At 55.3% G+C, this 12,982-nt stretch overlaps 1 protein-coding gene across 1 annotated transcript in view; it reads left to right on the forward strand.

Moving 5' to 3' along the window:
• LOC105523716 (thioredoxin reductase 2, mitochondrial) overlaps positions 1-12,982 on the forward strand; it is a 42,870-nt gene that overhangs the window by 22,307 nt on the left and 7,581 nt on the right. The window contains exon 8 of the mRNA XM_011958670.1: positions 12,361-12,497. Coding sequence (XP_011814060.1) covers positions 12,361-12,497 — 137 coding nt within the window. The remainder of the gene's footprint in view (positions 1-12,360; positions 12,498-12,982) is intronic.

Raw genomic sequence — 12,982 nt, forward strand, 5'->3', positions numbered from 1 at the left:
ATACAAAAAGCCATGAAATATCAAAAAGATGCCACTTTACAGAAACAACGTGTAGCATTTTGACGTTACAATGGTGGAGGTGGCAGGTGTGCCCAGGCCAAGGAGTGGGGCTGGCCACAAGGTCAGTGGCCCAAAAAGAGTGCTGAATGTTTGCTGCACATGCTTAAAAATACAGTCACGCTGAACTTAAGGGCTGAGATGCAGATTCTCTGGTCTTTCAGCATATCCAACTGAACAAAGCACCTAAGATGCGCCGCCGGACCTACAGAGCTCAGCGGCGGCTGGATTAACCCATACGTGAGCTCACCCTGCCACATCCAGATGATGCTGCCTGAAAGGGAACAAATTGTTCCTAAACCAGAAGGGGAGGCTGCACGGAAGAAAAATATATCCCAGAAGAAATGGAAGAAATAAAAGCTTATGGCATGGGAATAAATAAGTAATAAAAGGAATGCTATTAAAAAGTTAAAAAAAAAAAAAAGGAGCGAGTAGGTAGTCGTCCTCACCTTCCCTGGCCCTTGATCGATTGCTTATTAAGGTTTCAGCACATAAATCCTACATGTCACCTTCCACGTTTAAGTCTTGGTTTGTTTTGTTTTGTTTTTGAGCAGAGTCTCTCTCTGTCGCCCAGGCTGGAGTGCAGTGGCAACCTCCACCTCCCGGGTTCAAGCGATTCTCCTGCCTCAGCCTCCTGAGTAGCTGGGGCTACAGGCACTCACCACTATGCCCGGCTAATTTTTGTATTTTTAGTAGAGATGGGGTTTCACTTTGTAGGCCAGGATGATCTCGGTCTCCTGAGCTCATGATCTGCCCACCTCGGCCTCCCAAAGTACTGAGATTACAGGTGTGAGCCAACACACCTGGCCAGTATGTAGTTTTTCTTTAGCATATTAAATGTTTTGCTGCTTCAGGCTTTCCAGCTAGGTTTTTTTCTTTTTTGTGTGTGAAACAGGGTCTGTCTCTATTGCCTAGGAGGAGTGCAGTGGTGTGATCATAGCTTACTGCAGCCTGCACCTCCCAGGCTCAATCCATCTTCCCATCTCAGCCTTCTAAGTGCTGGGATTACAGGTTTGAGCTACTATGCCCAGTCAAGCTAGTTTGTAGTTTTTAACATAAAAATGAGATAGATTTGAAAATTTTAAAACTTGTGGTGACATACACATAACATCAAATTCATCGTCTTAAGCATTTTAAAGTATATAGTTCAGTGGTGCTAAGTACATTCATATCGTACAACCAGCATGACCATCCATCTCTGGAACTTTTCCATTATCTCCAAACTGAGCTCTGTCCCCCTTAAACACTCACTCCCTGCGGCCCCTGGCACTCACCCTTTGCTGTCTGTCTCCGTGGATCTGACTCCTCAAGGGATTTCATGTAAGTAGAATCATGCAGTGTTTGTCCTTTTGTGACTGGCTCATTTCTCTTAGCACAGTGTTTTCCAGGACGAGTCCATGTTGTAGCATCTGTTAGAGTTAGCATTTGTGTAGCGCGTGCCAGCATTTCCTTCCTGTAAGGCTGAGTTGTATGTGTGTCCATCATCTGTCAGTGGATACCTAGGTTGCTTCCGTCTTTTGGCTGTTGTGGATCGTGCTGCTGTGAACATGGGTGTGCACAAGCTGCCTGTTTTCAGCACATAAAAATGATGCAGGCATTTTAAAGTTCTGCCCAGCCTTCTCGTGGCTTTCAGTATTTCCCAGTGGGTCCCTTTGGGCCTGGCAAGTCATCACATGCCAGGAGTGGCATCTTGCAGGCCTTTCCAGAAGTCACATTTCGAAGGCTTCCAAAGACATCACCCTTCCAGTGCTGGGCAGAGGCCTGGGCATTTCCCGGCCAGGTGTGGGCTGGCTGCCACTTGCTGGGCACAGTCTGGTCTCACCGTCTCGCCCTCTGTCAGGTGTGGGTCTGGTTTTGCATGGGGCAGAGGCCGAGCAGGTGTGGGGAGTGTGGACACAGCCAGGGGATACCTGTGCCCAGACCTGGGCCGGGGCTGTCCAAGGGGACTGGCGAGGGGCAGCTGGAGCCAACAGGGATCACCCAGACACTGCCCTGTCCCAGGCCTGCTACAAAGCTGGGCATGGAGGCCATTGCAGATGGGCCACCCCAAGGAGGGCTGCGGGTCCTCGTCAGGGTGGGTGGCGCACACACAGCGTGCCTGCTCAGATGTCCTATCCGCCTCGGTGCCTGGCCGTCTAGTTTAGGCTCCTAGTTTTCCCAGTTGCCCTGTCAACTTGCATGTTGAAGGCAGAAGCAACCTACTCAGTGTTGTTAGTTCTCCGAGGCCTTTGCATGCTAAGCCTGGTATGTTGTCCCCTGCAAGAGCCCAACATCAGAGCCAGGGTCCCTCTCAGATCCCCTGGCTCCACCTCCATCAGCTCACCGGGCTCACATGGGGCTGGCCAGGTGTCAGTGTCCCCTGGGGGAGGGCTCCCGCAGGCATAAGCTGTGTCACAGGGTGATGCACTTCTGAAGCATTCACTCGGAATGGGAAACGAGAAAGGAAACCAGCCTGAAGCGGCTGAGCCTTCACTTTTGTACAGTGGGCACAGCCAGAGGTGACAGCTGGGGAGGACCTGAGACGCCCAAGTGCATGCGGGGCTCTCGGCCCAGAGGTGATCAGTCAGCAAGAGCAATGCTCTCAGTCACATTGTAAAAGTAGATTTTAAGTAAATTTATTATGATAAACACTTTGAAGGATTAGGTAACATTTTGGACTCTGAAGTGTACTGATGGTTCTCATCATAAACTCCACTGTATTTTTCTTTCAAAATTTATCCTCCTACTATCATTCCCAAATAAACTCCACTCTAAAGGGGAGGTGGTGAGTTTCTCCCTCCCACCGCGCCCTAGCCCTCCTCCTCTGTCTGCTGACATCTCCGTTCACCCACAGCATAAGGGAGCTCTTGCCGTTGAGCTGAGGGGCAGCCCTCGACTGAGCCCACAGGGATGTAGCAGACCAATGGGCCAGGGGCTGTGTCCCTGGAAAGCTCAGGCGTCAGCCTGGCAGGCAACAAGCAAGGCCCCCTCCCTACTCAGCAGAGCTGCCATGGCCTGCACGCCCGTCGTCCTTCGCTAGGAGTCTGTTTTATTTTTTTGTATTTGCAAAATGAGCATCCCCCAGACAGTCTGCCTGGCGTGATTGATGCTGGGGGTGGAAGCTTTTCGCAGTCCTTGGCCTCTGACCCTGCTTCCCGAGGGCGGTGCGGCTTCTGCACGCCTGCTGGGGGCCGCTTGGGCATGTGCTGACTTCGCTGCTGCTCAGAGCCAGGTTTTGTAAACATTCAGGAGCCACTTCCCAGGTCAGCAACTGCAAGCGTTTTCTGCCGGTTTGTACGATAAGCCTTTAACCAAGCTTTATTTCTGCTTGCAATAAAGGATGATCCACTCTGGGAGGTTAAAATAAAGCGCCCTAGGGGCGGCACAGCTGGCAATGCCAACATCCCCGATTCCGCTTCCTGTCCCGGGTGTGCACTACGTCTGCACAAGCTGGGCTCTGACAGGAAGCGGGGATGCCCCCATCCCCAGCGCACACACACACACAGAAGGAGCCCAGGTGCTGCACAGAGCTCCCGTGTGGGACTGAGTGCTGGCCCTGCCCATTGCCTGTGTGCCTGGCGCCTGACCGCAGCTGGTGAGGACCGTGGACATTGGCATCGCGAAGTGGGCCCTGCAGTCTGGAAGCCGAGGAGGACCCGAGCCCCTTCCTCGATGCAGCCTTGATCTCCACGTGGTGGATTAAACATATTAGCAGTTAAAGCAGTTAATTGCTGTGCAGGGGGCCCCCGCTCATTGTTTGTCTCTGAATCACCCGCCCACACCAGGTGTCTCAGATAATAGACTGGGAACTTCAGGGAGGAGGATTTCCTGTCTGCAGATGTGCCGATTACAGCGCTGAGTGAAGACAGTCAGCCAGCACCGCTGCGGGCTCGAATTCGCCCACTCAGTTAACCAGTTGTGGCCTGAATCCCTGGCTGTCTAGGGGAGTAGGGTGGGGCTGGGGCGTCCTGAGCAAATGCCTCCCAGTGCAAAAGCTTCTAAGTGCTAGTTGAGCTTAGATTTGGTTTTAAAGAAAGGACAGACTGCCTCTGGACTACAGCCCTGAGAAACTGGAAGTTGAGATCGTCATGTGCCGCTTTGGCGTCCCCAGCCCCTCTGGACGGTTCTCTGTCCCTCTCTCGAGGGTAAGATGCTGAAGGCTCTGGCATATCCCTCCCTGCACCACGGGAGTCCTGCCCATGGTCAGAAGAGCCAGCAGACACTGGAGGGGACTCGCTGAGCCTGGGGATCCCACAGCCAGGCAGCTGTTGTGCCTGAGTGCCAGGGAGGGTGGCCCTGGGGCTGCCCGGGGGCCTTGTGGTATGGCAGGTGAGACGAGACCCAGGGAAAGAATCCGTCTGGATCTTACCCTGGCCACTGAAGCCATTTCCTCTTTGGGCTTTCTCTTAGATAACTCAGAGATATCCACCTGTGTGTAAATCAGCATCAGAGCCTGAAACACAACATACATGGAGCGTGGGAGCTTGGCTTCCCGGCTTCCTCCTGGTACCGCACAGAGGCCACCCCCACAAGCTGCCTGTGTATAGTCTGCCCCACGTGGCATGTGTGCCTGGACCACAGTGGAGAGACTGGGGTGCCCAGGAGATGATGATGGGGGCTGGCGGTGCCCAGGAGGGGAGTTGTTGCCAGGGTGGGCTGCAGCCCGGGGCTCCTCTCTCCACCCAGGCACTGCTTGCTGGCATGTATGTGGCAGGTAACCGTCTTTGCTCAGCTGTGCTTGGCTGATGGCTCCCGTACACTGCAGACTCAGCTACACAAGTCCTTGTGGAATGTCCCTCTGTTGAGTGCCAGGCAGCAGGAAAGGGCAGAAAGCAAGAACCAAGCCCCCTAGGCTGGGGATGGGTGGGAGCATCCTGAGCCTGGTGAGAGGGAAGGGATGGCTCCTCCTGGATGCCCTCCGTGCTGGTGTGGGTGCAGCCGGGGCTTAGGGGCCGCAGTGGGTGTGGATGTTGCCCGGGCCGGGGAGCTGCGGTGGGCCCATCAGGACTGCTCTCAGGGATGTGCCTTGCTGCAGCTGCGTGAAACCAAGTTTGTGGCTATGCTCTTCCCGGTGGGGATGGGCCCAGCCGTGACCCTGGCACCCACGCCTCCCTGCTCTCAGGGTGGAGTGGCCATCCCTGGGCAGGTGATACGGATCAGATACCCCTCTTTGATAGTCTAACACCTTTTTATTTTAGTGTAAATTTAGTTTGTAATTAATTACATCAAGAGAGACCCAAATCTGTCTGCATGTGAATTTGGTATTTTTTGAAGTGGAGCCAAGATGAACATTCATGGAGCTTTTCCTATGAGCGGTGGGTGCGGCCTTCCCCTCCACACCATGTGGCCCTGGGCATGCACTGCTGCTCCTGAGACAGCACTGTTGGCTCAGCCATAGCTCATGGTGGTGCTAACACCTCACAGAAGCCAGGCCAGAGTAGCAGGAGGCAGCACCCTGTGCTTACCCAACAGCCTGGTGCCCCATGCTTGGCTTGAGGGCCAGTTCACACCTGTGTCCAGAGCCCATAGCCATCTGACAGGCCAGCCGGCACCTGCATACATGGATGTCGAAAAGGGTCTTGTTACCATGTCATATTCAGTACTTACGGTTAGAACTGAGTGGAAAACAATTAAAAAAAAAAAAAGAACAACATGGTGAAAAGTCTTCTAGAGATAGGTCAGCACCATTTATACATACTACCATGTACCCTCTAAAGTCTGCAGGTGTCCCAGGGCAGCCAACCTGTTACAATTGCAATTATGTTAACAATCGTTAAAGGGCTCATTCCTGTAATCCCAACACTTTGGAATGCCAAGGTGGAAGGATCATTTGAGTCCAAGAGTTCAAGACCAGCCTGAGCAACAGAGTAAAACCTCTTTTCAAATAATTAATAATATAATAATAATAATAATTGCTTTTTATTTGCTTGTTTTTGAGACAGTGTCTAACTCTGTTGCCCAGGCTGGAGTCCTGGGGCGTGATCTCGGCTCACTGCAACCTCTGCCTCCCGGGTTCAAGCGATTCTCCTGCCTCAGCCTCCCAAGTAGCTGGGACTATAGGCAACCACCACCACATCCAGCTAATTTTTGTATTTTTAGTAGAGACGGGGTTTCACTGTGTTAGCCAGGCTGGTATCGAAGCCCTGATGTCATGATCCACCCACCTCAGCCTCCCAAGGTGCTGGGATTACAAGCGTGAGCCACTGCGCCCAGTCTAATAATAACTGTTAAAGCAATAATGACCACTCACCATAGAGCACGCTCCTTCCCGGGGGTCCTCTGGGCCTGAGCTAGAGCATGCACCATACTCCAAGGCTGACTGTGGGATCTTACACATCATAATGTGCGCAGGCAGCTCGAGGAGGAAAGGCCCTTATGCTGCCTGTGGGGAAGCTCACCCCCATCCCCCGAGGAGCCTCCCTGGGTATAAGATACCTCGGGACAGTCTGGGGGTCCCTGGTGGCTGCTGGCAGTCACAGCAAGTGGCGAGTCAGGTCCCATTGAGGCCCCAGGGCTCACTCATTTATTCAACTAACATGGCATCTCGAGGGGACCTGAGGCCAGGAGGGCAGGTGCATCCCCTTCCAGGGCTCAGAGCTGCGGGTAGGGGCCTGGGGCTCATTGAGAAGGGGCGATTCTGGAAAAAAGAAGAAGAAGAAGAAGATAAGTATTTTAGAAAAATAAGCTTCAAGGATCTAACTCCATTTCCAAAGGCATATATACTCTCCTCTGTGCCTGGTTCCAAGGTGCCTCGTTGGGGCAAGTGGCAGGCCAGGCCCTGTGAGAGTGGCTGGCTCTGGGGACCACATGCCTCGTGAGACAGTTGCCAGGTGGCCCACAGGGCCTGTGTGTGAAGCCCTGCCCGCCTCGCATCGCCCACCGGCCCTGGAGCTTCCCACTCCCACACCCTCGTCCTCAGGCGCAGTGCTTGGCCCTGGCTGCCTCTGTCTGGATCACAGCCACTGGCTCACCCTGCTGTACTCCCGCTGGCACTTACCTCTCACCCAGGGCACCACCTCCTTGCTCTTCTCTGTTGGGAACATGTGTCCCAGGCGGGCGTGAAATCAGGGCATGCCTGTTCTTCCCATCACAGATGACAGCGGCGTGTAATACTGCATGCAACTGGCTGTCCCCTTGTCCCTGTGTCCATCAGAATAGGTGGGAGTGATCCATGGTGACTGACTGGGTGGTTTTTGGGCTTCAGCCTTCTCTAGTCCCTCCTTGGGGCCAGGCTGGCTGGACAAGCGTGGTGCTGCCCTCCATCTCCCGGGCCATTGACAGCAGCTGGTGAGGCTCTCATTGTGATCAGAGGAGGGCTGCCCTGCCCGGCTGCTCCTAGCGCTCCCAGGGCCACGTGTGGAGATGGGCTGTCCTGTGTCAGGGGTGCTGCACTGTTGGGCCTGGGGCTGGAGGCAACTCCGGGCTGCAGAGGTGCTCAGCCTAGTGCTTCCTGAGTGTCAGTGTTGTGGGCCAGCCACACATATACATAGGAAGTGAGAACGTCCATTTGTACCTGGAATTACTGTTTTTTTGGCAGAAGGACAAACTCTGTTGGGCCCATCAGCCCCAAGTCTGAACCAAGCCCAGTGGGCAGCAACGAGACCCACTTTGCTACCGGCAGAGGCATCTCTGCAGTGGCAGGTTTGCCAACGTGCCGGTGGTTGCCATCTCTGAAGGGATGTTCCTTGGGGCTTGTGGCCATACTCTGCACCACGGTCAGCAGCTCCTCTTTGCCTTATATGTAGTGGGCATGGCCTGCCTTCAGGATGGCTGGTCAGTTCGGCCACCTCTGGCTCCCATGCCGACCACAGCTCTGTTGGCTGAGATGATCCTCTTGGAGGGCAGCTTCATGTGAGTGTGCCTGGTTTCCAGGCTAGGGGAGGTGACTGCGGTGTAGTTCTCAAAGGCCCAGGTCAATAAGTCCCGGTCCCAGCCTCTCCTCCAGGCAGCGCTTGATGGTACAGGTGTGGTGCCTGCAGGGAGGACACTGCTGATGCCCAGCTGGGCCCTCTTGCTACAGTACACAAACGAACTGGCCCGTGTGGAGGCCCTTGGTGGTGATGGACAGCTTTGTCTGCTGCTGAAACTGGTGTGGATCCTGGAGACCATCTCAGCAGGGGGATGTCCTTCAAGGTGCCCTTAATGTAGCTGTGCCGCCCAGCTAAGTCCACAGCGTGCAGGCCCGTGAGCCCTCGTGCTTCACATGCACAAGGAATACAGAGCTGGCGCCCTTCCTCTGCCCACAAATCCTGTGGCCCACGACTGCTCATGAGTACAGTCTGAAGAGCTGTACCTGAAATTTTAATGCCCTTGTTGTTTGCAGAAAATATGACAGAGTGTTATGTATCCATTACGTAATAAGCTCTTACAAAGCAGGAACATGGTGAAGATGCCTATAAATGCATGAGAAAAGGCAGAAACTGGCAATTTACAAAAGAGGAAATATGGTTCATAAACACGTGGCCAAAAATTACTTCATCTTACTAATCATCAAAGAAGTGCAAATTAAAGCAGCATGACAGAGAGCGCTGTGCGCTGCCTGCCCCAGGAAGGAACAGAGTCTAAGAACTGTCCTGCGCCCGGAAGCCCCCACTCAGCTGGTTGCCCTTCTTCTGAGGATCTGCCCCAGGAACTCAGCTGACACATGGCAAGCTGGTGCCCCAGGTCTCCATCCTGGTGGTATCTGGGAAGCAGAGACTCGAGAGCCACCAAATGTCCTACCCCAGGAGGGGACATTCAGCAGCACTTGGCAAACACTGCACTGGGTGCTCAAGAGCCAAGGCTGCGAGGACAGAGCTGCAGGGAGCACAGAGCCCCCCCATGGGGAGGCCTGCAGTGGGCCGCAGGCACAGCTGGGAAAGCTCACAGCACAACATGCAGGGGTGAAAGACACCGGTGCAGGCACCCTTCTTTCCCCAAATGGCCTGAGCGGTGCGCCTTTATCCTGGCATAGGAGGGAAATGGTGGGGAGCTGACTGGGCACAGCCGCCTGCATCCTGCTGCTCACACCATTTGGGCCCCACTGGGTCCCCACCTCAGCACGAGTCGTTCACCCTCCTGCAGGGCTCCAGGCCTGAGCCAGTGGAGCCTAGGACACCTGACTGTCCAGCACTAGCAGGGAGATCTGGCCCTTCTCTGGCCACTGCCCAGTCCTTTGCTTGCAAGACCCACAGTGGGGCTCAGGGCTTGGTGTCCTGCCATCAGGGCTGGCCACAGCTGGGGACGTGGCCCCACCCAAGTGGAACGGGCCTCTTCCCTGCACCCACTCCCAGCCACGTCCCACCGGCCCAGCTTCTAACCCCACTGTGCCCTTGGCTGCCCTGATGCCTGCCACAGGCCACTCATTCTTCCTTTGCTGTTCTTTCCTGATGGGCTATGGAGTCCCTGCAGAGCCAGGTGTGTCTGTGCCACGCAGCCCTGTCTCCCCTGGCCATCCAGCCTGTCCTAACGTGAAAGCTGCCATGCTTTTCACATTAGTGGCTCCATCACATTCCCACCAACTTCCCAGAGGGATCCACACAGCATGTGCAGAAGAGTCCTGGCTTTGAATGGGCCACCTAATTCCATGCCTCTTTTATCTCTTGTGACTACTTTTAAATTTATCTTTATTTCCTTCAGACCTGGGGACAGGGTTTAGTCAGCACCTGCAAGGTCTATAGTTGCCATAGTTACCATGAGGAACATGATGAGTGCCTTGGCTTCTTGGGACCAGCCAGGCAAGCGTGCAGAGGAGAGTGTGGGTGCAGCGTCAGATATTCTATTCCTGTAGGCACCAGGAAGTACTGGGCCTGGTGGGCTGGACACCAGGTTGGGGAGGGACCAGAGGGCTGGGTGTGAGCCCCCTGTCTGCAGGGACCTCGGCCCCTCCTTCGTGCCCCAGCCCTGCCCATGGGGCCCAGCTCCTTCCTCTGATGTGGGCTGGCATCCCCTGTGTCTGGGCTGATCCCCAGCTGGTGCCAGCCCTCCCGGCACCCAATTCCTGCGGCTGAGCAGAGCACAGAGGCTGGAGCCAGCCTCCCGCAAGCCGGCTTAGCCAAGTTTGTATGTTTTGACTCCAGCCCCAGGACGGCAGCTGGAGACTTAAGGGTTCCCTTTCACGGGAGCTTCAGCTTCCAGATGCTTAGGTGGGCGCCACCCGCATGCCGGCCAGCAGCTGGTTTGTCGCAGCCACAATGAGCAGGGGACCTATGCCTTTGACACCAAACCACCTTTGCCATCGGTGGATCATCCTGAGCCCCTGGGAGCCGAGAGCAGCTGGGATTGGAAGGGAAAAGCTGCTGTGGCCACCCGCCGGCCTGGCAAAGCCACACCCATCTGAGTTAGGGGAGAAAGGGACCTCTGCTGGCCGTTGGGCTGTGAAGAGGCCTGTGCGGTACCCTCTCTCTGGGCCCCAGGCTATGTGGAGACTGGCAGGGGGCAGCTGTGCTGACCCCCTGGACTGGCCATCCCCTGCCCCTCTTGACCTTTGCACCCAAGAGCAGGATCAGCTGAGCCAGCTGCCCCTAGAATGGGCATGGTGTAGTTAGGACTCTGCCCCTTAGCTCAGCTCCCCTCGGCCCTGAGGTCTCTAGGCTGGGGCTGTGTGCCAGGCAGCCACAGGGGGCTGCAGCACAGAGCAGGCGGGAGACCTGGCTGCTAGCTCTGCTCACTTGGCCCTCTGCTAGTGGGTTGGGGGGGCTTGCTTTCCCCTAATGGGGAGAGACCTTTAGGCCCTACCTGGGCAGAGGGCCAGACCCCAGGACATTGTTAGGGTACAGTCCAGGGTGTGGCCGGCTCCTCTTCAGCCTGTCCAGATAGGAGGCCATCGGGAGCCTGCAGGTGTCCTTGAAGGAGGCCCCTCTGGACTCTCGGTCACACTGCCTGATGGTATCAGGCTGCAGTGCTGCAGACAGATGCAGGGAGGCCAGGCAGGCCAGGTGCCAGCAGCTCCCCACGAAGGGCTGGTTTCTCCGGATGAAGTCGGTACCAGAGTCATTGGCACTGTGCTGGTGGCCCTGCAGCAGGGCCTGAGGCCTGGGCATGTGGAAGGTTCTGGAATCCCACACTTAGCACTCTTTGATGTCAGGGAGCCCCAGCATTGGCAAGTGCCTCTTCCTTTCCCGCGTGCCAGGAACCAGTCTAAGGCCGACTCGTTTCCGCGGGTGGCACCCCGCCTTGTCTCCTGTGCTGGCTGTCATCTGACCAGCGTCTGTTTCAGACCTGCCTGCCACCTCCTGCAGAGGCCAGGAGCCCTTCTACGCTGCTGGTGCTTCATGTTTGGCCAGTTCTAAATGAACATTCTTTTTTCTTTCTTTTTTTTTTTTTTTTTTTGAGACGGAGTCTCGCTCTGCCGCCCAGGCTGGAGTGCAGTGGCCGGATCTCAGCTCACTGCAAGCTCCACCTCCCGGGTTCACGCCATTCTCCTGCCTCAGCCTCCCAAGTAGCTGGGACTACAGGCGCCCGCCACGTCGTCCGGCTAGTTTTTTGTATTTTTAGTAGAGACGGGGTTTCACCATGTTAGCCAGGATGGTCTCGATCTCCTGACCTCGTGATCTGCCCATCTCGGCCTCCCAAAGTGCTGGGATTACAGGCTTGAGCCACCGCGCCTGGCTGAACATTCTTTTTTCTTGAGGCAGAGTCTCACTCTGTCACCCAGGCTGGAGTGCAGTGGTGTGATCTTGGCTCACTGCAACCTCTGCCTCCCGGGTTCAAGTGATTCCCATGCCTCACCCTCCCAAGTAGCTGGGACTACAGGTGCGCACCACCACACCCAGCTAATTTTTGCATTTTTAGTAGAGACAGGGTTTCGTTTCGTTTTTCTTTTCTTTTCTGTTTCTGTTTGTTTGTTTGTTTTGAGACAGAGTTTTGCTCTTGTCGCCCAGGCTGGAGTGCAATGGTGCAATCTCAGCTCACTGCAGCCTCCGCCTCCTGGGTTCAAGTGATTCAGTCTCCCGAGTGGCTGGGACTATAGGTGTGCACCACTATGCCTAGGTAATTTTGTATTTTTAGTAGAGATAGGGTTTCACCATGTTGGCCAGGCTGGTTTTGAACTCCAGACCTCAGGTGATCCACTTGCCTCGGCCTCCCAAAGTGTTGGGATTACAGACGTGAGCCATGGCGCCCGGCTGAGACAGGGTTTTATCATGTTGGCCAGGCTGGTCTCGAACTCGTGACCTCAGGTGATCTGCCCACAGTGCTGGGATTACAGGCATGAGCCACCGCACCCGGTCTGTAAGTGGTCATTCTGAGAAATAGTTTAAATACAACAGGTGTTTAATAGTTTAAATACAACAGCTCTAGGTGGAAGCCACTAAAGATGACCTTTCAGCCCCCTCTCTCTTTCAGGTCGAGTACCAGACACCAGAAGTCTGAATTTAGAGAAGGCTGGGGTAGATACTAGCCCCGACACTCAGAAGATCCTGGTGGACTCCCGGGAAGGCACCTCTGTGCCCCACATCTACGCCATTGGTGACGTGGTGGAGGTACGGCACGCGTCCTGGGACCAGGCCCCTGCCCCTGCCTGCCCCACCACCCCTGCTCGCTGGGCTCCGGCTGCTTCTGTCCTGTGGGAGAGAAACAACACTTTCTCTGATCACAGAGGCTCTGGGCCAAACCCCAGGGCCAGCCTGTCTGGAGTTCTGGGGCCACCTGGACTTGGGCCTCAGCTCTCTGCCTTTCCTTTCCTTTCTGTGGCGGGAGTGTGGAAGGCCTAAAGACAGCTGCAAGCACCAGCAGCAGACACCTGCTGGGAACTGGGCATGGGTCAGTTCTGCACGCAGGCCCCAACCCCCGGCAGGTAGGCTGGAGGCATAGGCTTAGAAATGCCACCACTGGCCGGGCGCGGTGGCTCAAGCCTGTAATCCCAGCACTTTGGGAGGCCGAGACGGGCGGATCACGAGGTCAGGAGATCGAGACCATCCTGGCTAACATGGTGAAACCTCGTCTCTACTAAAAATACAAAAACTAG

Source organism: Colobus angolensis, unplaced genomic scaffold (genome assembly GCF_000951035.1).
Source record: "Colobus angolensis palliatus isolate OR3802 unplaced genomic scaffold, Cang.pa_1.0 Scaffold471, whole genome shotgun sequence".
In the NCBI taxonomy this organism is placed as follows: domain Eukaryota; kingdom Metazoa; phylum Chordata; class Mammalia; order Primates; family Cercopithecidae; genus Colobus; species Colobus angolensis.